Below are 26686 nucleotides of genomic sequence, written 5' to 3' on the forward strand. Positions count from 1 at the left end.
TTAGTATTTAAATACACACGTCAAATGCATTACACAATTTGTAATTAAATACAAATGCAAAATACACAAAGTATTTGAAATACGTATTTCAAATACTTGTATTTGAAATACTGCCCATCCCTGGGCGCAGCCATCTTGAATGTAGTCCCTTCTGGTATGCGGTAAAACATCGTTTTGATCTCTCTACGCCGCTGGAAGGTGTTTACGAAAAATGCGTGATTGTCACACATTCTTGTTTTGCCTCACCTATATTTTCTCGCATGTTCCAGGTTGAAATCATTATTATTTTTTCGACCCGCAAACCAGATACGGAACTCACGTGACTGAGAACGAAAGGAAACAGAAAACGTCTGTACGATAAACTGCAATATCCTTGCGGCATCTTTTTTTCTTTTTCACTTGGAGATTTTGCAAAGGATCTTCGGAATTGCAGGAGGATTGATATGGACTCTTCCGTATGTTTATTTTTTATGCTTTGGTTTTGTCTGATTAAGAATTGCACTTTTATTACAACCTCTACAAGTCGAAGAAGACATAGATGTAGATGCTTAATACTATTGTATTTTAACGTTATTTCAGTGGGACTTCGTACCTAAAATAACCATTAACGGCAGTTTGCCCTGTCCGTCATCAATCATCTTGTTACCGCATCTGGTGTTTCTACACGCAACTAATCATCTCCAGTTCTGCGTTTGAGGGAATCGCTCCTGCTGCGCAGTCGATGCTAACAAAAGGGTACCCATAACCGAGACGGCAAAGGAGACATCGCCTTTTCGTTGGACAGCAGCCAACGCATGAATCTTAATAAAATATTTGCAGTGGTACGAATAATAATAATAATAATAATAATAAAAAGAAGTGTGCGCTCGTGCTCCAAAATCTTTTTTTTTTTTTTTGCTGCTCTAAAATTGACTTTTAGACTGCTCCGCGAGCTGTTCCAAAGCGACTCGTATCCGTATCGGATGTGCAAAAACGGTTTGCTAAAACCCTCTACCGTCTGCAGACTGTCTTTTCTATGATATACGAGCAGCAGTGTGTCCGTGGCTTTTGGGATATATACCAAAGAAACAAGGATTTTTTTTTTTCGTTTTCCTTTTTAGGGTATTGACCGGATAGATTTCCTGCCTACGAACGTAACGACCTCCCATATCCAGCGGGCAATCGGACATGAATCGGATGGTGAAGGAGAGATAGAGAGAGAGAGAGAGAGAGGGGGGGGGGGGGCGGGGGACGGGGTATAGGGGCGCTAAAACGGCGGTACTTTGCATCCCCGACGGACGTTGACCCCCCTCCCGGGGAAAGCAGCTTCCGCGCTGCATTCGACTCTTTCGCTCGACGCCGCGTTGTCTCTCCGCGTCGTCGGCGTGCACAGCCCTGTCGGTCTCGGTCACGGGCCGGCCACCGCCGCCGTACGTCAGGTTTCGGCGCTCGTTTTCGGGGAACCCCCCTGGTATATATTAACGAAGGTCGTTTATAGGGTCGGGTTTGCTTTCGCTCGCTCCCGCCTCGGCGGCGGTTCTCCGGCGGCTTTCTTTCTGCTTCTTCTCGTGCTTTCAAGACGCGCTCTCACCGCGATTGCATCATAGAAAAAAAAAAAAAAAAGACTAGTCTGACGCGTATTTCTTCCTTGTATGACAGTCACATTGGTGATACTAGAACTCTTTGGACACTTGTTCGAAGCACACTAATGTACCAAGCAGACGCTCTTCGAGCATCTACGAGGCCTGTCCGAAGCTAATTCTGTCATTAAAGACTTATAGCGAACCGTTACTGTGTTCCGCTTACCGCACTACAGGAGCTTTTGAAACATGCTTCTAAGCGCGCCCGGGTGATACCGTGACCGCGGGGCCAGGGCTTAAAAGCGTGTTTGGAAGGTTTCCGGTATAGCCCTGTGTACGCGGAACGCGGTAACGGTTTGCTAAAAGTTTCCATTATGTCTGTAGCAAACACCGTGCACTTCAAGAAGAAGAAAAAAGTACATTTTTGCACCCCTTGTCACATATAATGCACCCCCAAATTTCAGTTGGACGTGCAGTGCACTAAACGTTGAACCGACGGTGTCGATTTTCACGAACGGCTTGATAGTCGAGTTCTACGACCTGTGAAAATAGCTAATGTATGTACGTGTGACTGCCTGGGGAAAACGTAATTGGAGTTTTCTTGGCCCTACCGCGAAACCTCAGTGTTTATTTTTCTGTAGTCCTTGGATACCTACTTACCTGTTTAATAAGTTATATCGCACCCTATTATCGAGCCCTCGTAAAAGTTGGGGCCGTCATTTCGACGTCAGTGCGCTGTGTATACGTCGAACTGAAGTTTTGGAGTGTATTCTATGTCACAAAGGGTGTAGGGTGCACACCCTTTTTTCTTAGACTGTCTCTTTTGTATTATGTGTGGCCACTATGGGGACTGCGGTTTTATACCTTGTTTCTGCTTGCGATGTACCGCCGCGGACGTTGCGAGCCGCCAGAGGCAACCCGCCAGAGCCAATCCGCGGCTCGGAACGTGCCATGTAACCTCTTGTTTGGACGAGCCCGATCATAGCCTCCTCCATACTGACAAAGCCTGGCAGATCGCCACGAGAAGCGGCCGCCGAAATTGAAAAGGTAGAGCAGCAGACAACGGATGAGAGGAGAGCCACGTGACGGGCACCCCGCTGCGGCGAGACGCCGAAACACACTTTTCCCGAGCGAACACGTGTGTTTCGGGTCCTCACCGCTGCAAAAACTGTACGCTGACGTCCAGGTTCCCCGAGAAATGGCTCTTTGATGCTCTGTGCTCCCAGATCCTCGCGCTCCAAATCTGCGACCGGGACCGCTTTGGCTCCGTCGTTGAACTGCCATCCGCTTTGTGATCATATAGAGAAGGCTATGCCTCTACTCGCTGTTCGAACGCGAACGCCGACGGCGGCGTTCTACATCTCCTCAGTTTCTATATCCTGGACAAAAAGCTTCTTTTCGCGAAACTTCGCTTCCAGCACGTTCCTTTAAAAAAAAAAAAAAAAGAAAAAAAACGTGTAAGTTTTGTTATGCAGAACTTCTAACTGTGCAAGAAAAAAGAAAACTGGAAGCCGAATTTTTTTCGCATTTATAGTAACTTGAACGGAGTTAACCTTTGACTTTTCCTAGATGGGTACGCTGCTGCGTCTGACCTCATGAGCGAACGTTCAAATCGACGCGGTGCATTACGCGCTTGTTGACCGACGTTGCTGTTATTGACGGGCTGGATGGCTTTTCGCTCGTGTGCCTGTTTTCTAAGGAAGGCCCCGGCCGCGTTTGGGCCGTTGACATGCATGTGCTGTTTGGCGGCTGAAATGTGGTTGCTTGTTTTTGTTTTTCTTTGTTTCTGTCGTTCTGAAAGCTCCTTTCACAATAGCGAGGAAGGAGTGCTGAGAATAACCCTGTGGCCCCGTCGTGACTTAAGCGATTGCTCGGATTGATTGTTCTGCGGACGTACCTCGAAGCTCGATGACCTCTCTTCAGTCGTCGCCCCTTTTTTTCTTTTACCTTGACTACGCTGCCTAGCCAGAACGCGTCTTCGACTTGTGTATTTGGCGCCCTATCCCGCCTCCGCGTCAAAAGCGGTCTCGAAATAGAACAAAAAAAAAGTGACGTCACCGAAGTTTGCATGTTATTTCAGACGTCGCTAACCTAGCAATCAATGCTACCAATCCCGAAAAAAAAAAAAAAAAAGTACGACCGAACGCGAGTGTCGCTGTCGTCGCGGAGTCACAACTCCTGACTGGTCAAGCTTCCGCGAGCTGTTTCAAGCTGGAGAGTGACCTGCAGCGGAACAGGCGTCTGCCACATACACCTACCGCCGCTGTGACGCCGCCGGGATCGAGGCCGGCGGCGACATGCCTCTACTATGACATCATCAGGCGGAAATCGAGAGAGTAATTTTTTAGGACGCAGCAAACGCATCAGTTGCAGATGCGTACCAGATGCGACTCCACGAGCTGATAGGGTCTCTTAAACAGCGTCAAAAGCGCGAGTCCACTGGGCTTTCGCTGTACATGACTGGTTCAGCGACGATAGAACACAGATAGAATGACGAACACCATGTTGGTGTGGTTTTGACGCTGTCTGGTTGGTTCGAACGGCTCGTAGTGTCGGCAGCGTCCGGACTTTAGGTAAAACAAACTATAGAATAATAAAAAAAAAAAAAAAAAAAGATGCTCTAGATTTTTGACGTTATCACCGTGAGCGGAGACACAGGCACGAGCGCTGTGTCAGCATTTGGGTAGGCTTCGTGTTTCGTCAGTGTGATCGAAGGGTGCTCACTGCCGAGCTAGGGGCCAATACATGGCTGGCACTGACGTCGAATCCGCGGACATTCTGATGGCCTCGTTGCTCAGCGCGTATACACATAGCAACGGCGACCACCGGCGCGGCGTGATGACCGTCACGTGCAAGCCACGCATATTCCGGCGTTGGCACCATCCTATACATAAACACGACGAGATACAGCCTCGGTGAACACGGACGACGGACGAGAGACTGAACCCGACAGGACAACGGCTGACTTAGCCGCAACTGAGGTTTATTTCATGAAGAGGAAACAAAGGAAACAGTTTTTTTCTTTGTTTCCTTTTTATAGGATAAACTGGAGTTGAGAGTCAGCCGTTGTCCTGTCGGGTTCAGTCTCTTGTCCGTCGTCCGTGTTCACCGAGGCCGTGTATCTCATCGTGTTTAACCGCTACCGCCTGGCCTAATTTACGACCCTAGTTCATCATATACACAGCTTGCGCCGACGTCCTTCGGTCAGACATAATGGGAGAAAGAGCGCGTGAAAGCGAAAGCGTTGCTTCTGTCGCGTTAACGAGACGCCTTTGGCCACCAGAAAGAGGGGCAGACTGACGTCACGTGCGAGCCACGTATAACTCTGTTTCACACATTTGGCTCCACCCGATGGGAGCCAAATGAAGCAGCGCCGAAGGTCTGTCGTCACGACACTTGGGGCCTTTGTTGCGTTTGCTTTCCCCGGCTAAAGCCAGTGATGCACATTGAATGCGCCATGATCCTGTTTTTTTTTTTTTTTTTTCTTTTTGTGCGTGGTTGGTTTTGCCAGCGGACAAGAACAACTAGCGCCGTGACGATGTCCGCAATTTTTGATGCTGCTTGATCGGCACCATCGGGTCGTTGAAATAAATCGTGGTTAAAGTCGTGATTGAAATAAGACCAGTTTTAGTGCCGTAGGGACTGGACGCACCGCTAAGCACGTCCAGTCTCAAGAATAGAAAAAGAGAAAAAGACGCCCGTGATCTATACGCTCACGCACTCACGAGGATCAGTTCTTTACGAGACACCACCAAACTAGAACGTTGTTTGGAACGCCCGTCTCCTGCCTGTTTCTTCCACCACATCTGGTGAAACACCACATTCGATGTGGAGACTGGATGCACCGATATTATAAGCGCGTCCAGCCTCAACACTACGATGACTGAAACCGAACTTTTCCCGCAAAAATAATAATTCCGAAAAATCGATTTTATGTACCGTTTAACTATCATTTAATTCTATTTTTTTTTAAAATCCGTATCTGTCTTGGAGCTGAATAGAAAAAATCCTTTGTCAAGAAAGATTTATATCGGGCTGAGCGTGATAAAAAAAGCAGTGCCCTTCTGGGCAAATCGGAGCCTGGAGCTTTCCTTCTACCTTCCATTTTGTTGGTCAGTTACACGTTACGTCCTATCTCGAGCAAATCAAAACCCAAAAGAAAGGAACAAGAATTAGAAGGGGAACACAAAAGTGTTATTGCAACCACATCAGAACGCGAAAACAAAATCTTTTTGCTAACAAAAAAAAAAAAAAGAAAAAAAAAGAAAATCAAGCTGTTTTTTGGTGTATTATTTCAAGAGAAAGAAGAAGAGAAAAAAAAAAAACGGGGGGAGGGGGGGGGGGGTGTTACCCCAATAGGAGGTTGTTAGTTAAAACGTACTTTACAGTAATTCTTCCGTCCGCATTGTTATTACTGACCGAACGGATTGATCAATCAATCTGCCCTGTTTGAAAATACACGTAGTAATAAGGAGTAACACAGTGATATAAGTCGAGTTAATCTTATTTAAATAAAATTAAAAAAAAATTTACTTTTTTTTTACTTTGATAAAAAGCAATGAAAGCCGATACAAAGGTTCGATGCCAACATGTTCTCTCGTTACTTAAAGAAGGCTGGAAAAAGGCAGAACCTTTTTTACTGATGAGCACCAAAGTGTCGGCGCACGCAAGCAAATCGTGGGTACTCTGAGCGGCGTACACGAGATGGACGGGAGGCGGAAACATGCCGGTGCCAACAATGTTGGCAGAAAGGAAGGAAGAAGGAAGGAATGAATAAAGTCGACCCCGCGCAACCAAACTGGGACAGTCTTCCCCGTGCCATATCAAACAGTTAGCTCGTCCGCTGCCGTCTAACACCCATATAATCTCTTCCACGCAATCCCGCGCAAGGTCCCCAAGTTACGACTTGTTGCACGCACTCTGTGCTCATCGTGTTTTCTTGCTGTTGATTCTTTTTTTACTTTCTTTCTCTATTGTCAGGGCAGACCTCGCGCATGCGCAGCACGCGTACGAGGGCGTCTCAGTTTCGTGCTCATTACGCTACGGCGAGGCTGGAGAGTTGAGATCACGAAGCAGGTAGCCGTGAATTGCGTTGCTGTGACCACGCCCACTGCGTTGCCACGCTTTTTTTTTTTTTTTTTGTGCTTGTGTTTTTTTTTTACTTTTTCGACATGGAGCCTTCGATTGTATTTTATATAGAGTGATGGTCTTCGCACCTGGGTCACGGTGTCGAAAATGACAGTGTTGATGTTCCTGTAATTAACAGTATTATATTTCAATTATATGATTTTACTTTTGAATAACTGTGTCGTTTAAGAGTATGTTTATTTGTTTATTGACGAAGTATTCGAACTGCTACGTGCCTATCCGGTTGTACATCATAATACACACAGAAGCACGACAGACATTCCAACATATGCATACAAATACTGCACAAAGTAAAAAAAAAATCCACATATCCTATGAAAGTGACGTCAATAGACATTTGGAAGGCAATACTGGCGAGCGTGCTTCTTTCGCTAAGTACACGTCATTGGCGACGAGATGTTTCGGAGGCGCCCTCCTACGGTTCTTATCCCTGACGTCACGACCGAAATTATTAGTAGCGAGCGGCAAGTTCGACGGGTGCGTAAAAAGTGCGGTCACCTCTAAGCTGAGACTGCGATGGAAGCTACGTCTTCGTTGGACGAGTCGTACGTCTCTCTTTCGACACGTCATCGCGCTCTCGCCCGTACCCACGCGCAGAGAGCCGGGTCACGTGATCAAAGGGAGGCGGCTGATTGGTCCGGCGGGCACGTAGCTCCTCCCACAGCAGGTTCGACTTGAGGGTGAACGGAATATTCTCATCACGTTCCTGAATAAAACACCGTCATTCTTGGAAATCTAATTTTTGCTCTAATTTCTGTGGATGACAGTGGAAATGATCCTACTAATGAGGTCACACCGAGCGTCTGGCCAGTCGTGGAAGGCCCATTATAGAGACGGGTTTGGTCGCGTACGTCAGTAATACTAAGAAAAAAAAATCGATAAAAAAATCTCTTAGAGGGGTTATTTGATTAGTGCGATGGTTTCACCGTTCATGCTTTCAAAACGAACTCGCTTTCGTCAAATGTGTTCGCAACCTGCGAACTGAACAAAACGTGGGTGCCTCAGGATGGCAGTTGACGACACAGCTGACGTCACGAGTCATTCCAGCCAATCCAGCGCTGTGACCGCGTCACGTGACTGTGCACCTCGTGCGGTATATAATGTACTGAAATTTGAATCATATTACACCATACATTGCACTACTCGCCACCCTTTTCAGTAGTAGTTGCAACATAGCAAACGGAACAAAACGCCAATTAGACGCAATACTAGTTAGGCAGTAACTATAGTTCAGCGTTTATACAGCTTTATATGTGGACTGAAATAAACGTTTATTTCATTCCGATCCATACAAATTTATCGATGACATTTGTCCTATGACAGCACTTGTCTCGCTCGTGGTTTAATTCCGGGTGAGTTTGACGGCGGCGAAGATAGTGCCCGCGACAGATCCACAGAAAGGTCCACTTTTGATCGTTCGTTCGATGAATAAATTTGTCGTATTATCGATGAATCGGTAGGTGATTGATTAATTTCATAGCCCCGGTAATCTGGTTAAATTCTACCTTGTCGATGCGAGCCGATTTATAAATCGGCTCGCATCGACAAGGTAGAATTACGCGCAAAATGTGGCGGATTCCACCGCCTCCTCCGCTGGGGTCGTTTCGGGGGCGTTGTCGTCTCGTCCCGGCATTTGGCGTGCCGGCAGGAATCCTCGCCCACTCGCCGAAGGTTGGCGTTGAATAAGGCAACGCTGGCGACCTCCAAAAGCTGCTTGCGTAAACCGCCTTTCGAGCTCTTTTTCTCACTTCTTCGCTCAGATGATCGGGCCACCCTGCACGGACAGGTACACAGCGCGACGCTGTTAACGCAAACAAACCATCGCCGTTCCTTTTTTTTTTTTTTTTTTTCCTTTTTTTAGAATTATTTTGGAGTTTGGGTGCTAACCGAAGAGGAAAATCTTGATGCCCGTCACCTTTCCGAAGTTAGATGCGAAAAACCACCATAAGTCGCCCTCGCACTCGTAATGTCGCGTTGTGTACATGGTGCTAAAACGAAATTAATTGAGTGTCAAAATATCGCAGTACTCCTTCAATCATTAGGTGCACTACTCGTATAACCGTGCACCGTAGGGAGCGTGTCATCTCTCTCGCGTTACTTGAGAGTTTCAGCAGGTCGTTCCGATGACTCCGATAACGGTACCCGATACCCCTCCGACGCCCTTGCGCTTGCATCGTATACCGTTATCGGAGATATCTACTAAAACGCTCTACTTTGAGGTCGGAAAACGTTTGGTAGGAAACGCTTCCCCGACAGGGTGCTCACTCAGTGTTTCCGATGGTGTCCGTGAATGACATCACTAATAAAGGTTTTTAGGGAACCGTTTTCGCACTTCCGATACGGTATACGACGGGCCCTTCGGTACGAACTGCGCATGCGCTACTGCAGAAAACTCGCACATGCGCGATGCGTACCGGAGGGCCTACCGCACCATATCGGACGTGCAAAAACGGTTCCCTAAAATTCCCTATTAACTGAACACACAGTAGAAATAACTATCTTACGCTGTATATAGTTGTGGAAATCGTTGCTCTTCTTTTTTCACGAACTGGCAGTGGCATTGAATACCTTGTAAAACCTCTTGTTGTCCTCTGCCACGACGACTCCCATATAATGAAAGTTGCATGACTTAAAATCTGCCAAAAAAACAATAAAGCACTGTAGTCCCGTTACCACCGCGATGTGCAGTCCTAGACGCGTGTTTATATTACGAAACCGACCAACCTCAAGCCCGTGCAGAAGACGAGAGAAGGTATCATCGGCAGGCGTGCACTCGGCACTTACCTCACGAGCACTAACTGCAGTGATCTAAGTGCCGCGCGTTTTGCCCCAATTTGCGCCATGAACGAAAGTATGCTACATCTTGTGCCGAAGAGCCATTTTCACTTAGAAACGCGCCATACCTGCGCCAGAATGAGCAAGAACGAAAACTATTTTATTACATGTCGGCTCTAATATTCAGAAATGTAGTAGGAAATATATAAATGCTACAAATATCTATTTCACGGCGCCTCCTGGCCATATAGTTTCTTTCATCTTAGGTCAGAACACAGTCGAATGCTCGAACGTATACAACCTCGAAACAGACATACTAAAACCCCAAGTCACTTTGCATTTGCTACACTTCGTCGGTTTAGCCCATGAAAGAGCGCGTACAGGGAGATGAATGCCACGATGTCGCGCTTTGATGTAGTTTGAATGGTCCCGTTGGCTCGTAGAGTCGGCTGTACCGTCGGCTTCAGGTGAAACTTTGTCGTCAATCGCTCTGGCCGGTTGATGCGCTGGTCGCTTGATTGTGGACATCGTCTACATTTCCCGACGATGTCTGCGGTGTCCGGAAATGAAATTCGCGAGAAAACTTTGCAAAATAGTGGGATGGTGGTATGCTGTGATAAGACAGAAACGGGATCTTCTACTCCTGATGCGATCACTTGATTATCATGTCTGCCACCTGCCTTCGTGCCGCCGTTTCATAGTACTGTGGCACTTGCGCAGGTCGCGTCAATCTGCACTGCCTCTCACCAGCGTGCAGGCGTCGGGTTTCACCGCTTTGCACCGGAGCGCTAGGAGCAGCGGCTGACCTGGGGGAGGGTTAGCGCGATTGGCACGGAATTTAGGCATAGGATTATTACAGATCGGCATTCTTTTGTCTTGATGGCGAATTGATCCAGAATTTAAAAAAAAAAAAGCAGAGGAAAAAAAAAGTCTATATTTGAAGAAATCTGGTACTACTCTGGTTCCCGTGCAGCTGTTGATCGAAAGAGCAGCTTTCCAGACTTAACTCTGGTTCCAACTCCGCTAAAGATCAGCGTCACGTTTAAAGCACCATGTCTAGGCTTCTATAATAATTGTGGGCGATTGTTCTTGTAGTTTATGATATTGGTGTCTTGAGTTTGATTGGTTCATAAAACTTGGGGGGGGGGGGCGGTTTTATTGACAGACGTGTAGCGGATATGCTGGTTCTTCATGGTATTTTGCAGAAATATATTTCTGCGAAATTCAGCACACGCAGGAAACTTCAGCACTTGGGCTTTGTTATCTAGGAGGTGTTGGCCGGGTTTGGGGGGGGGGGGGGGGGGGGTATGTGGGGAGTGTTGGCGATTTTCTTTCTCGAAGGCGACGAATATAAGCTCACACTGGTAGAGTAAAACTTTTTGCTTAATAGTGATAATTAGAGATTGTTTAATTTGCAGTTCTCATAAACGAAATAGATAAAATAGTGCCGTGGACGGCCACGTTTCCCCGGCCGACAGTCGAGCGCGCGCTCTCGGGAAGTGGCCGCGCCGCGCTGAGCTCGGCCGTGCAGCCTCCCCGGGCTTTGCCCGAGCGGGCTCTGCCGCAAGGCCAGCACCGCCGCACCGCTCTGCCGCCAGGCCAGGCCACTGCGTGCGCTGCGCCGCCATGGAGAGAGCTTCTCTGGTGTTTCTTTTTTTTAGCTATGCCGCACGAGAGCCAATGGGAGCCTCGTTCCTTGATGACGCCCGCCCGCCAATGGGAGCATAATCCATCAGAAAGCGGCTTCACTTGAGAAAGGGGATTTTAGGTGCCGTTATGCCAACGTTTGGCGTGGTTTCAAAGCTGGTGACGTTGGTTCGCTCCGTGCGACAGTTAATGACTTCGCATTAATACACATCCGGGCGTCGTATGAAGCCCCCACACCCGGTCACACGCTCCTAGTCTCGCACACCGACTGCCGCCTACTTGGCTTGGCCCTTGTCTTCTGCGCTGCTCGGCTGCCATCCGATGCCGCAGATGACCCGGTGCCTGCCAGCCGCGACTGCACGGGGCCATGCGGAATTGGAATCCGGGTGCCGGAATTCTCTCGGTGTGCTCGGGTCGTATCAACACCAGCCCGAGAACCACAAACTTCGTACTCAGCTCGCTCGCTCGTACATTTGGGAGCACACTTAAACAAACAAACACAAAATTACCAAAACATAGGGCACTCGCTTACAGTAGGAGCCAGGGCCGTAGCCAGGGGGGGGGCGGGATTAGGGGGTTCTGACCCCCCCCCCCCCCCCCCCCCCCCGAAATTATTTTCTGGGTACGGCCCTGGTAGGAGCAATAGCAGCTTTTAGAGCTTTTAGAGCTTTTCTAACTTCTAGAGGTTTTCTAACTTGGTGCCTTTTCGTTCAGCGCAGGGGAGGATGGAGGAGGAGCAAGACGCCGGCGTGGCCCAGCTGCGCGAGGTGTTCGACGACTGCGACGTGGAGCGCACCGGACGCCTTGGGGCCCGGGGCCTGGAGCTGCTCTGCCAGCGGCTGCAGCTCTCGCACCGCTCGCCCATGCTGGTGCGCCACCTGCTCGGAGCGCCCGGCGGCGGGAGGGACGCCGCCCACTCCGGCACGGTGGGTCCCGGATGCCAGGGGTTACGTTATGCTTCCCGGGACCTCTGCAACTGTATGGATTCTGCTTGCAGAGCCAGAGGATCGCGTTCCTTTTCCTTTCGCCGCCAACTTTTCGCTTAATAGTGATACGTAGGGATGGTTCAATTTGCACTTCTCATAAACGAAATAGATAAAATAGTGGCGTCTATTATTCCCCCCTACTACATCAGACTCTTCTCACTCCGCCAACCTATTCGTTTTCTAGACTAGATCATCCTAAAAAAATAGCCCGGCCGCGATGTTTTTCCACAGCACATCAAAGCGCCCTTCTCCCCGACGCAATTGTGGACTGGAATGGCCTTCCCGGTGACATCGCAGCCATCGAGGACACCGCCGCATTTCGCGAAGTGATTCAGCAATATTGTAATACCCACTCCCCTCTCTAACGCCTCACGGCCTTGAGGGTATTGTAACTAAATAAATGAATAAATAAACTCCGTATTGGCGGAGAAGCGGTCACGTGCGCTGAGCTGGATCCAAACTTCGTGCGGGAAGCGACCTTGCAGGTGCCGAATTTCGGGTGGAGCGTGTTTCTCGCTTTGCCTTTTGCGAAATATACATCCTACAGTAAAATCGAACAAACTGGAAGGCTCCTTGACCGTTGAACATCATGTCTAGCCACCAGGCACTGTATAATCGCTTTTTCTTGTTGTTTTATAACGCAAGCGATGTTCTGAAGCGTCCGTTTCTGAAGTCTGGGAAGCAGACGACACGGAGGGCAATCGCGATGCTTCACGCCCGCGCCAGCCCGCCAACTGTGCCTCCGTGTCTGTCGCCTGCAGAAGCGATGGTCGGTTCCCGCACTGCGGCTTTGGATCCAACATGGCCTCCCTGAGAGCACCATTGCGACACTCTGCTCCGCAAGTGGAACGTGGAAACAATAGCACCTTGGTGTCGCCGCGTGGTAATGTCGCACACGTTGTGAGACGCTGCAAGATGTTCTGTCGACGATGCTGGCACGAGCTAGGTGGCGCCGCTGGAATCCACTAGTGGTGACTTCTGGGGGAAGGTTGGATAGATATGTGGATGGATGGATGGAGGGATGGATGATGCAGGCCTTGTCTCCTAGGTGGTACTGCTGGGATGTCGCAAACTTTCGTTGAACCTTGAGGTTCGACTGCTTCGGCAAACTTCCAAACTTTAGGAGTCCTGGCATCCTATATAGGGGGTCAAGCCTGCGGTTTCGGCGCAAGAACGATAGGCAGCTAGGTTGCGGTAGAAAAAGGATGAGTGGCAGGAGAAAAGGAAGGCATCTTGTAGGAAGCGCCACACAGGTGTTGTAAGGCGAATTGCTCCTCCTTTTTGTATTTTACGGGAGGAACGAAAAAATAAATACGACCAGTGGCTTATTCTCCTCTCCTAGCGAGGGTATTTGGATGCGCTGAGGGACTAGGAAAGGATGGTGCATCGTAAATGGGGATAGGTTGCAACAAAAAATAGAGAAATGTCTCATTTTCTAATGTTTTTATGTAAAGAAGCATACAAGAAATAGAGGAGTGTTCTTGAACTTGCCTGCATATCACTGAGAGCGCCACCGCCCTCCTACCATGCTCTTTCTGTCAAGTTCTGTTGTTCTGCCTCTCCCAGCTTTGGCAGCAGGTACTGGCGTCGAAGGCTCAAGCTTTCCCCGTGCGCCTTCATGTTGAATCGCGGAACTTCCGGTCGGCGGGAAGACATAATTCTTTGCTCTCGCCACACCATGGGAGACGCTCACGTTTTAATTGCGACTGTCTATCATTATTCTGTTGCCTTTTTTATATTCTTTTTCTTGTTCCAAATTGTAACAACCTGCTTTTTTTTTCCCATCCCGCATACGGCACTTGTCAGAAACGTGGCTGGGGACCAGGGTAAACGAACAAACATTTTTTTTTAGGCTGTGGTAGAGTTCAACCAAGTACAACTTATGATCGGAGTTGTCCAGCTTCTACTCAATGGGATGCCTGCAGCAGTATCCTTCTAACTCAAAAGAGCAGGTGCTCCTTTTTCATGAGCTTAGTGCCTGCTCATGCTCAGAGTAGTTGCTGATATGCCGAGGAAAAAGCGAGCAAATCATCTTTTGTTTTACCGTATCTCAGTGCCGTCAAAGATGACACAGAAGCACATAAACACAGACTAAAAGTTCAAGGTCATGGGTCACTCTCTACATTCGACTGGACTAGCTGTTGATAGCACATTCATAGAAATGTGACAAACGCCATGATGCTGTTCTCACGGCACTGTTTCATTGGCCCCATTGGCTATTGTGTTGACTATTCTCTGACTTCTCGTGATACAAAAGTATTGGTGTTCTACGACAGGTAAAGAGTTGTTGAGTTCATTCAACAAGTGGTTGAAGAACAGGTATGAGTGGTAAGAGATAATTTGCCAACATGGAAGTAATCAAAAACAAATTGCCTAATGGTATTAAACTTTTTGGCAAAAAAAAAATGTGCAGCATGTGCTGCTACAAAAATGTACAGGTTTTTTTTCGTTGCAAAAATAAACTATGCGTCACTGAATACTCCATCATCTGCCCAAACGTAGCGCTAGTGGTCTGAACAAGATGCCAGGGTTTCACAACTAACCATTATCTCATTAAAAAGTTGTGTGATTTTCTGAAAAATTTCAATTAGAAAATGGGGCTCTTTTTTGGCCGTTTTCGGTAACTGGCACCAGTCAGCTTCATGTATTTGAGAACTCCGTCGGCCATTATTTTCCCAGCGAAAATTTCAGAAAATCGCTTATATTTTTTGAATAAGATAATGGTTAGCTCTGAAACTTTAGCAACTCGTTCGCACCGCTAGGGCTACATTTGGTCGAAGAATGAGCGTTGGGCAATGCATAATTCATTTTTGCAATAAAAAAAAAAAGAACTGTCAATTTTTTTAGGACATTCTGCACAACTTTTTGATTATTCTGGGGGCTGGGACCCACGACCTTTCAGGCTGTGAATTGGTGAATAAACAACATAACTTATAATGACAGTATCAGTCTAAAACTTTCGAGCAAACTATTTTCCTTTATGTAGTGTCTTTGCATTTGCCCGTTCAAAATCTCATCACATATGGAAATCTCCCTGACAATTAAACTGAACTCTCTTTACGTTAGTCTTCTTTCGCACGACTCTCTAGAATTTTAATAATGTTATTTGGTGCCAGAATGTTGTGTTCAATGAGGGCAGTATCCGACAAAGTCTGTTGTTGCATTCTTTTTAAAGGTGAGCTTTGACGAGTTCAAGGACGGCTTCATCTCGTTGTTGACGCAAGCCGAGGAAGAGGCCCTCTCAAACCTTTCGGCCCCCACGACGTATGTTGCGGTGGACGTCGATGATGAGATGAATGGCAATAGCCCGGACGTTGCCCGGAAAGGTGGGTGTTTACTTCTTTTGCTTCTCTAAGCTCATTGCTAATTGTGCAACCACATTCTCACGGATATGTCTCTAACACGCCCGCACATGACGCCGTCGCTTTTGCAGTGTGTTCTGCCGCTTGCCTCCGAAAAGTTCCGCCACCGAGGACGTGCCGACCAAATGTGCCGCGTAAACGGCACCAAGCTTTCTGTGAGCCTTTTCCTGTACTGCCGTAGCAATGTTTTGATTTAATATTATAGTGTGGAGTACTAAAGGACATGTTAAGTGACACAATAATATTGTTAGTAATATGTAGCATGAGTAGGATCAAATGAGGCACACTACTGTAGCAAAAAACTAGTTGTAGGCTGTCCAGTAGTGCAGGTGTCCTTTTCTCTTCACAGAAAATGCACGTGACTTCAATTTGCATCAGTATTTTTAGTTTGCAATGCTTTTAATGATACCCTTGATTATAGGCTTGTTTTTCTTTAGGAGGCAGGACATGTTTTGCTGAGATTTAGCATTCAGCGAGTGAAAAATCAAAAGCTGTTCTGAGCACTGTTGAACGCAATAAAGTTACAAAAACGCTTGCAGCATTTATGAGCTTTTAATGACATCCTCATAACTCTGTGATGTTTCTTGGAGCTGCTTACTGTAACAGAATAACAGCTTTTGACCTCAATAATTCCATAAGAAGCCTTTGCTATACCAGCGCTTTGTTATATCATATATGTGGACTTCCCGTAAAATACCGAGCATGCACCGATGTCGCAGTAAGCGCTCAACCCACACTTTTGAAGTAGTTGAAATATCAGCAAAGGGCGTGTCATGCACCCACCCTAGCAAACTTCCGAGCCCACCACTATAACCAAGATGCTCCCCCACGTGAGATGCTCCTCCAAACACACTTGTGCAAAGCAGTGAAGCTATATGCGCGCACCAGTGCAGAGCAGTGAAACTCGACTCGAGAGCGCTGGTGCAAAGTGACCTTGACGAGAGCGGCGTGACTGCTTTAAAACTAAGGAACTCTGCACTCTTGAGTGTTTATCATTCCATCAGATCAAACAAGGACCAAGCAAAGGCAAGCCCTACTGTGCGCCCCTTCTGCTTTTCCATTGTCGGACCTCACAAGCGTCCATCTTTTTGTGTAATTACCTCCGACCTTTGGGTGGGTGCTTGCTTGGTGTTTTACAGTATTTTTAAAACAACCTATACCCTGTTGCAGGTTTAGAAAAGAAGAACAAGTTCCTCCCGCGACACCCTCCATCCTTTCCACTTACCCGAGCAAATGCCCGAGAGAAGGAGAGTCCCTGCTCTCCTTGTATCCTCTTTGGCATCTGCTCTGATAAGTGGAGGGTTTTGCGGCAAACCTTGTCCTGCTTTTCTTGACCTGAACAGGGCATAGTAAATTCAGTCAGAAGTTACTAACTAAGAAGATTGTTTCTTGGCAGTTAAGCCAATTTCATTAAGGTGAAGTGGGTTGCTCCAGAAGTAGTTGCTCAATAATAGCCGCTATAGCTCGACATTCTTATTTTACTCGTGCTTTGATTAAAGCAGTCTTTAATAAAAGCACGAGCCTTCAATATTTTTACAAAATAAATGCACTATAGTCTGTTCCAAGTTAAGAAAATCAGGACCAAACCATCTCACAAAGCTCTCTACTTGTCATGGTTGCTGGCTCCCTTCCCGACATTTGTCTCCTCTCCAGGGTTTGCTCTGCTCAAGTGAAATGAGTGGGCTTTGTGGGAGCAGCTTTTCCTTCTCTCCCTAGAGGCTGACAAGCAACCAGAAAGGAGGACACTCTGCCTTAATTCCTCCTTTCCATATGAGAAACAGGGAGGCCTTTCTTCTTTTCTAACCTTTCTTTGGGGAGTAACTCACAGACCCGCTCTTGTGGGGAGAGGAGAAAAAAGTGTGAGAGGGAATGGAGAAACTGAAACTAGGAACCGGTTTTCTGCCTGGGAGAAGACAATTCTGTACGTCGGCCTTTAACATGCATCAAACTAGAGGTGCACATTTATAAAAAAATTGCTGTGCCTTGTGAGACCAAATTTTTTGTGATTTATTAAAAATTGTGTGGTTTAGAATCTTTGATGCAGCGTTCATTAGACATACTCTACTAAACATCCTTAGTTTCCAAGCCAAATATGTTGAGAAAACACATTACATTCTAAATATAAAAATACAAAATTTTATGTTTCTGTCTTGTCTCAAATCGAATTAAGTCGGTTTTTGGCCAATGCTGAACGGATACCCAATACTTTGAAAAATGGAACCCCAGAAAACCAGAAGAAATTGATTTGATAGTATTATGGTTGCCGTGGCTGTAACCAAGTCATTATTTTTTAGGGTTTGAGACCTTGAAATATGATTTGTGGAAAGAGTAGGTTATGCATGCTCCACCCAAATGGGCAACCTGTGCTGAGGTGCTGAGCTCGACTGTTCATCTGTTCTGCTTCCCACAGCGAAAATGTTTTAGAGCACAGGTGTTAGGCACCTGTTTCTGCGTATGTCGGCATCGGCGTCACCGTAATTGCACGCGCTGCATTATGGGACGTCACAGACTTATGCACCAACTCAGTGCCCCACTAAATTTTACGAAGGAACTGAATTGGTGTGCAGGTCTGTGACGTCCCATAATGCAACACTGCACATTCAGCTTCCCCGCTAAATTTAGCGGTAAAATTGATGTCACGTGACCTCAACACCAATTCAGTTTCTCCGCTAAATTTAGCTTGGAATTGAATTGGTGTTGACGTCCGTGACATCAATTTTCCCACTAAATCGAGTGGAGAAGCTAAATTTGTTCTTGGGATGATGTGACACGAAGTCATGTGATGTCATTTTCCTTGCTAAATTTAGCGGGGAAACTGAATTGGTGTTGAGGTCATGTGGCATCAATTTTCCAGGTAAATTTAGCTGGCAAACTGTGGGAGGAGAGAAGGATACAGAGGAGGAGGAGGGGAGGATATGGAGGAGGAGGAGGAAAGGGGAGGAAGAGGAGAGGAAGGAGGGGGAGTAGAGGAGGATGGGCATACCCTCCCCTCCTCCTCCTCAAGAGTGGCTCTCTAATTTTGCATTACATAGGTTTTTAAATGTGTCATTTTTTTTGGCACTAAATATTATATGCCAACTTTGTTATGTGTAAGAGTTTCTTTCATATATAGATTGTCATGTTTTGCCATATGCATGCTCTTGCAGGGAACAGGCACTTTCAGTAGGCTTTCTTAAAGGCCACTGCAGCATGATGCTGACTTTTATTAAAGTGTAAAAGTGGACTTCAGTTGGTTAACAATTTAAGGTGTCAGTGTTTTCAAATTTGTAGTTAACTGGTGCAAATACTGTTCCAAATCCTGTGAAAACAGCTCCTTTGTTTATGAATGTGGTATGCCAACATCAACAAACAGCATAGTTTGCCAGCGACAGTGCCGTTAACCATGAAAGCTGCTTTGGTGTCTTATGGGTATTAAAGTATATTTTTTAAAGAGACAAAAAAGAAAGTTATCTGAGGATATCTACAGATATATTTATGGCAGGTTATGCATTATTCCATTCGTTAATTTAAAGTTTACAAATGCAATAGAAGTCGGAGACTCATTGTAGGACTATTATCTACAGTAGGCAGCTAATATCGTCTGTTTTTTGTTTCTGTAATCAGTGTATTCTTCTTGGGAATGTATTAAATTAGGATTGTGCAAATATTCTAATTTTCGAATAGTAGTTTAAATAATATGCTATTCAATATTGGCTATGAGGGGAACTGTGGCATGTTTTATTCTGGTAGTATTGGAGGGAAGGAGGAGAAATTGGAGGAGAAATAATTTTTTTAACTAGCGCCATTCCTGTGTGTTTTTTTCCAAATTTGTCCCGTCCTTTTGGCGCTTTTATTTTTCGTAAGGATTGCGAACTGCAATATTTATATTTTTCTAAGTGTTGATGGCAGCAGGTTAGACCCGTTAAGCACGCTTCTTACCAAGCACAGATCTACTACGGTGAAGCGACATCCGCAGAGCTCGCTTTCGTGGGTGTTGCTTCTCTGCTGTGCACCGGTGCCCGAAAAGAAGCACGTTTCACGGGGCTAACCCGCCATAATCAACATTTTGAAAAGTATAAATATTGCAGTCGTGTGCTTAGGAGAGAAAAATACTTATAAAACCGTATGGTGCACATGCGTGCCTGCTGTATTTAAAAAGAAACAATGTTAATATCTACATCCTGGTAAAATTTTCAAAATTAAACTGTGGCTATTATGTAAAAGTATGCATGTGTTGGGCGATATGACCTGGCAACCTGAGTTCACCATTAGCGAATTGTTTTTAAATTCTAGATTGAAAAGAAGTTATTTACATGTAGCAGTAAGATTTATAAATCCTCTCTATTACGTATGGCTTTGCATCTCTATGTATTTAACTTTATATAAAATGTTTCGTTTTCTTGCCACCTGAATGTAGGCATTGAACTTTCTGAAGCCGCAGTCCATAAATATGCATTAAAATGGACAAGAGAAGTAGAATCTTCATAAAAACCTTCAAGAGTTCAGCTGGGTTTTCGTTCAAGCATGATGCAGTAGTGAAAGGCTGGGAGAAACTAATCTATATTCAATTCGAAAATATGCGGCCAAAACCTCTACTTGCTTCGAATTGGTTTCGTACTCGGAAGTTCGCTAGTTGCACATGTCCAGTAGTTCAATCGAATGGTGTGCCATGTTTCATTTTGCCAAATATAGCATAAAAAAAAATGTCTTGTTATTGCTTATGCCTCCGACTTAAGAGTATCTGTGTGTCTTGATCGTCCTCTTGCAGCTCGTGAGGTGTCCCCCAAATACGTGCTGGGCGAAAAGAAATATGGCAGAAGGTCGAGACCGGCATCTCAGGCGGATGTCGACGTCGAGATTTCCTCGGAGGAAGAGTTTGATGGAGACGATGTGCTTCTGAGCGGGACATCCGATGGAAACGGCGGCACTGCCACCACCAGGGAAGCCAGCGAGGTAAGACAGCCCATCTACCATTAGAATTTGTCCAGCATTCTGAAGCCACAGGCTCTAGTGCAGTATAAGAAAACAAAAGAGGGTACACAGAAGATGGTACGGACGTCACGGCCTTCCAATAGCTACGAAGACGTTGAGTTTCATTTCTGTTGCAAGTTAAAGGCGTGTATCGTCCGTGTTGTCTTCTATGCCCCTCTTTCATTCTCACGTTCTAGTCACCTACATGCTTAAATATCCAAGTAGTGCAGTATTTCAAAAGTGCATCCTCTGCTTGGAATCGCGGCGCTGCTACTGCCGGAGAAAGCTGATGTAGAAGAGCTGACTGTGTGCCTTTAGTACAACTTGGTGAGTGTATAGACAACACCAGCTAGGTAACATGTCCAGAGTGTGCTGGATTTCATTTGTCACTTGCCGAACCTCAGCTCAGGATGCAGATTGGTCACGAGGCTGCGTCAGCGCTAGGCTGTGACCCGTGTTCTTGCTGACCGTGCCGGTGGCAGCCCTCTGCTTTGGAAACAAATGCAGCGCATGTGCTTATGTTTCTGAGGCAAAGGGTTGCCGTTGGCACACTGCTGCACCGACGTTGATTGAGGTCGCACGCCGCATACCGCCATGCCTCCTGCAGGAGCGACGGTTCATTCCTCCAATACTTGGATCGCAAATGGGAGACCATTGCTATGTTGTGCTCCTTAACCAAAACATATGCAGTTGCCCTTAGGGATGTCGCAAACTTTTGGCAAACCTGAAGTTTGACGTCGAACCTTAAACCCTCAAACCTTTCGCAAAATTCGACGAAGTTAAACTTTTCAACAGTGTTGCCCAACTTCCACACAAAAAGTTTCAGATTTAGTAGAAAGATAATTTATATGGTGGTTCATTTAAATTTTTAGTAAAATGATTTCCAATGGTTGCATGCTATATAGAAGCAAACACAATCTTTTGACGATTTAGTTTGTTACCCTCCTCTGCAAGGTGCCGTCGGCTAGTTCAAAATTTCTGTATATGTACGTAATGGTTGAACTTCAATCAACCTTTTGTTGAACTTTGCATGGAAAGGTGGAAACGTCAAACCTGGTTGAACTCGAAATTAGGCAGGTTCACGACATTTGTAGCTATCCTATACCATGGTGGAAGAAAAAGGATGTGTCAGTTCAAAGCCGGAAAGGGGGTTGAAGTTTTACTCGGACATTGCGCATCTCTTAGTGGGGCGCTGTCGGGTAGGGGTTTGGCACGCAGACGCGGTCGCACGCCGCATGGCCCACGTGCAGGCGCGGTCGAGTTCCTCACAGCCTTGAAAAGGTGCGCACGAATAAGGATGGTTCCTCAAGCTCCTGTCGTGCTCCGCCATTTCGCGGCGTTTGTCAGAAAGTGGAGCAAATCGCCGACACACTTGCTCCATGGCGAGGCTACGCCGTTCAGACACCTTTCTCTTTCTGCCGTGCTTTATGCACATCTTCACAACTAGCGCACACCTTTGCATTTGGGTGTGCTTGAATCCGTTGTGCTTGCTCGTAACCGCTTACAATGAGTGAACACATTGTCATGCTGGTGCCATCCACTGAGTATCTTCGGAACACTCAATCCTCATCTGCATATATTTTCTTATAAATTTTTACGCTTCATTCTTTTGCCGTGCGCTTGAAATAATTCGGGCAATTTTATAAACAACCATTTCTTAGTGCTTAAGCTTTAATCCCGCAGAGACCTTCGGTCCAGTTAAATCTGGATCGGAAATGTTTCAGCACCACACAGTAGATACCACTGGTGCATTTTCATCATAAGCAGTTATAAGGTGGCTATATAATATTATATCAAGCAGCCATGACATACCCACGAAGGAAATGTTTACCGACTGACTGAGTGGTTATAAATATGGTATCGTGTTTTTGGTAAATACTGAATACCGTAAACCTCGGAAATGAAACCCCCGAACGAGTTTCATCAAAATATGAGAAAACCAAAAAGCTCGAAACGTTTCAACTTTTGAAAGAAGAGAAACTTTGCCTGCAATTTTATCTTGCGTTAACCTGAAACAAAGCCTGCTCTTATTTGTGCACGAGGCTGCTACTTCCAGTGATGTGATTTCTGCGCCATCTGCGCCAAACTGCACCAAAGTGCTTACTTTGCTGCATCCTGCTACATTTGACGAAAATGTGAAGAATTTGCGCTAACATTGCGCCAAAACTTAATTTCACTTCAGTTAATTCCGAAAATAAAATAGCTCAGGCCTTGCTACCCGGCCGGATCTTTACGATAGGATTATGCGATTTTTCACAACTTTTGATTATTGCCGCAAATAATGTACTATTCGATTGCATTTCATATCAAAGACTGACAGAACTCGGATGTTTCACAATAATTCTCATGTTCATGGTCTATTCCGGCAGGTTAGTAAGTTTTGTTGAGTGTGCTTCTTCCCGCGCACTAGTCTACCGCAGAGAAGCGACAACTGTGAATTAGGCAGTGCTATTTTGCGTGTCTCACTTCACTGCAGCGCACTAGCATGGTAAGGGTAAAGCATTCCTCCAGAGCGAGACGTACCGTAACAATTTCTGAATACAACTTCAACTTCGGCTTGTATATATGAAAGACTGCGATGTCCTGGCGTTACCATATTCCAATTTGGGATTTATTGAGGATACCTTGGTATTGCAAAGACATTTATATGCACATCTCTGTGGGGTTATTTTTATTACTTTTTTATAGGTGTGAGTAAACTAAATTAAATTTGCAGGAGCAGTACATGGAAGCTTTAGGAGAACCTTAAATAGGTTGGGGACTGTTTTTTAGAAAAAGTTGTTTTAATCGTTCACATCCCAAAATTTGGTAATGAAGTTCTACATCTAAAATGTAATTGACATTCATAATCATATGAAAAGGGCTTTGTTTTTGTATCTAAATTATAAATTGCAATTTTATTACCTCTAGAACTTGAAGGAAACATTAATTTAGGTGTTCAAAATTATTGTATTCTAACATTATTTCAATGGAATTCAGAAGCTACAGTAACCATTAACAGCAGTTCGGGCTGTTTTTTATGAGTCATCTTCTTGTTATTTTGTCTGATGCTTTTTCATGCAACTAAATGCTAGTTCCATTTCTGAAGAAATCGCTCCTGCTATGGAATCAATGCTACAAAAGGGAGCATGCAAGTGAAAAGGCAAAGTAGACATTGCTTGTTAGTTGGATAAACGGACATATTGATCTTAACTTATTTGAAGTTGTGTGAAGGAAAATGAAGTGTGCACTCATGCTCCAAAAGTTATTTCTGACTGCTCCAAGTGCCGCTCTAAAATGACTGGGACTGATCACATCAATGTATTTCCTTTGGGAACCATGCCCATTGTCCTCTTTCCTTCTTTTATAAGTACCAGGATATTTTCCAAGTGTTCGGTTTACGCGCATGTTCTCTGTTTCCCACACATTCAATGTTTCTCGGCGCAAATTCTCGGGATCGGGCGAAAGGGGGGTGTTTATCAGTGGTTATGTTGAAGAAAACAGGTTATGGGAACTGGTTCTATGACATGTTTTTTTTTCAACATAATCCTCAATAAACACCCCACCTTTTGCCCAATCCCAGAAACTTGCATCAAGAAACACTGATTTTTTGGGAAAAAGTAAATCCTGAAAGGAACGCCTCCGAATTCTCAAAAAAAATAAACCCCGAAAACACGGAACCCTAGGTATAAAGGAGCACACTGCAGTCAAGTACACTCGTGTGCAAACGTGTGAGCCTGCCTTTGCCGATTGCAACATTGGCTCATGTGTTTTAAGGAACCCGGCTCCAAGGTCAAGACAGCGTGCGTCTCAGATGGCAGTGGCCTCGAAATCTTGGCCGGCGCAGTCCCAGCCGCTGAGCACTCAACGGCGGACGTCGGAGGTGGCGATTTCGGGACAGCGTGCCTTCCCGTTCCGGCGTCAGACTTCGTCTCGGACTCTGGCTTCCGAACCCCGGACGAGTCAGGGAAAGAGACCCCTCCCCCTCCGGCCGCGTCGTTCAACGCAGCCCTGGAGTTAGGCTCGGCTCCCTCACCAGGGCAGTTGGGGTCCGTCGCAGTGTTTGGGGGCGGGGGTTCGGAGTCTGCGGAGTCGAGCCTCACTTTGCTGGAGACCAACCCAGAGGAATACCTGAGGGCGACCTGGCGCAAGCTTAACGTAGGGCGCAACGGCTACCTCCAGGTCCAGGAGCTGGCGGGGGTCTGTGAGCACATCGGCATGGAGATGGACGAGGAGGTGAGTGGCATTATTATGCCAGAAGCATGTCTCCGACTGGTGTCCCAGCTGAAAATTTCCATTAGATCCAGTTGGAATTTCAACTTGTTTTAATTGGAACAAATTGGTTGTAGTAGGTTCCAACTGGGAGCACACTTGCCAATGGCTCTCATTTTTCCACTTAGAACCTGAATGGGTTCCAAATGGTTCCCATTGGCAGTGACCAATTGGCTGTCCGAAAAACTAATTGGTACCAATAAAAAAAAATTCCATTTGGAACCTAATGGGAATTTTCAACTGGAGTAATTAGCTTCTCGTTCCACCCATGCATTAAAAGTGGTCCTGAGGAGGCAACAAATAACATCACGGGAGCTGACATTCCATGCTGTCGGATGTTGCGATCCTGGCAGTTAATCGTAGAGATTCCGGCGTAAAAAAGAGAGCGGATGCAAGGTTCGCCGTTGTCATGGTGACTCCTCTCCCGTGTCTGCTTTGGTTTTCCGTCTGCTGTCTCGCTGTAGGGCGACATACAGTAGGACAGGCATTGCCTTGTCCATCCCCGGTGTTGTGTTGTTCCAGGATCTCAGCAGGGAATGGCACAACGTTTTTATGTTCCGCGGAGGTAGTCCATGTCCTCTCATTGAGTGCGAGCACCATTAGTGCCAAGCCAGCACAGGTTAGTTGTTTTGGATCTAGGGATACCTTTATTAGAAGAGGAGGGCAGATGAGGATGGGGGGCACGAGAGCTTGTACTATCAGGCTCAAATGAAATGCGAATGGTGACGGAACTTCCAGCACACCACCGGCGCAGCGTTCAGGCTTGGGCTGTGCTGGGCGAGGTTCGAACACGTCGGAGTAGGACGCACACTCTTGGGACACCCTACTCTCCACCCTAAAGTTTTATCAGTTTTCAGGGGCCTCCAGGAGGTGCAGCATGTGTCGACAGCCACACGGTTCAGTGTTCTCATTTCGTTTCAACCCGATAGTACACATCATACATTGACTGTTCCGTAAACGGCCAACCGAAATAAATGCATCTTGGGTTTCTACTTTTGTGACATGACCCTGCCAGAGACACCCTGTGCTCCATATTGCGAGTTAATATATGTAATGCAGCACGGGGACAAAAGCATATCTCACAAGAACGCTTTTTGTGCACTAGCGCCTCTACGAGAAAAGTGCTTATCTGGAAGTGCCGTGCCTTTTGTTTGAGCCGCCACAGAACCACACTGCGCCGACGGCTCCTAAATGTGCGCCGCTGCGCCGACTTATTGGCTCCAAGCCGTGCTTTGAAACCGACGGCGCATACATTAGTCTCGGTTGAAGCGACGGACTGGTTCTCGAAGTTCAGAGTACAAGTGTGCCTGCCAGGGTGCGACCTACCCTATTTTGAACCCTCGTCCTTGAGTACCGAGTTTTCTACCACCTGGCAGGCCAGTAGTCTGTATTATTTCGGGGGAGGGGAGGGGGAGGGGGGAGGGGGGTAGAATTTGTTTGTGGGGGGAAGGTGCGGCTGCCCCTGTCCCCCCCCCTTGGATCCGCCCCGGGGTCTGGTTGGCAAAGGAAGGAGTGCTTCAATGTTGCTTGCTGGCTGTACTTTTGCTAGAGTGACAGCATCCTTTGGGAAAGCAAGTGTCACCGTTTCGGCCGTGGCTATGGTTTTTCGCCCCACAATATGGTGACCCTGTATATGTGAGACCGGTAGATCGGCGTGTGCATGTGAAAACACCGAATTACGAAGTCCTCGTTTGGGGTCGGGATAAACTATTCCAAGACAGACTTCCTCAACTAGGTAATGCAACGAAGGATTGCAAATGCGGTCATCTATAAAATGTTTTGGCATTATCATTTAGATGCATTGCCGAAAACTAACGCATAGTTGACGGAACACGTGATTTACATATTCCCAAAGTTATCCCTCGTCATTTCACAAGTGGTGATGCTCAAAAATTATGTTAACAGCTTGAAAGGGCTACATATGAGTGGGTGGTAAGATGGCAGTTTGGCTAACAGAGTTCTTCTCACTCCGCGAGGGCCGCCAGCCCAGCAACATTGAGGCACTCTA

General features: G+C 46.4%; 1 protein-coding gene across 1 annotated transcript in view; it reads left to right on the forward strand.

Moving 5' to 3' along the window:
- Positions 1 to 26686, forward strand: part of LOC120851169 — a 534438-nt gene that overhangs the window by 88266 nt on the left and 419486 nt on the right. Inside the window, exons 2-6 of the mRNA XM_042288512.1 lie at positions 11844 to 12055; positions 15291 to 15441; positions 15549 to 15632; positions 20225 to 20409; positions 24184 to 24642. Coding sequence (XP_042144446.1) covers positions 11855 to 12055; positions 15291 to 15441; positions 15549 to 15632; positions 20225 to 20409; positions 24184 to 24642 — 1080 coding nt within the window. The 5' untranslated portion in view covers positions 11844 to 11854. The remainder of the gene's footprint in view (positions 1 to 11843; positions 12056 to 15290; positions 15442 to 15548; positions 15633 to 20224; positions 20410 to 24183; positions 24643 to 26686) is intronic.

Source organism: Ixodes scapularis, unplaced genomic scaffold, assembly GCF_016920785.2.
Source record: "Ixodes scapularis isolate PalLabHiFi unplaced genomic scaffold, ASM1692078v2 PGA_scaffold10__122_contigs__length_95168666, whole genome shotgun sequence".
Lineage (NCBI taxonomy): Eukaryota > Metazoa > Arthropoda > Arachnida > Ixodida > Ixodidae > Ixodes > Ixodes scapularis.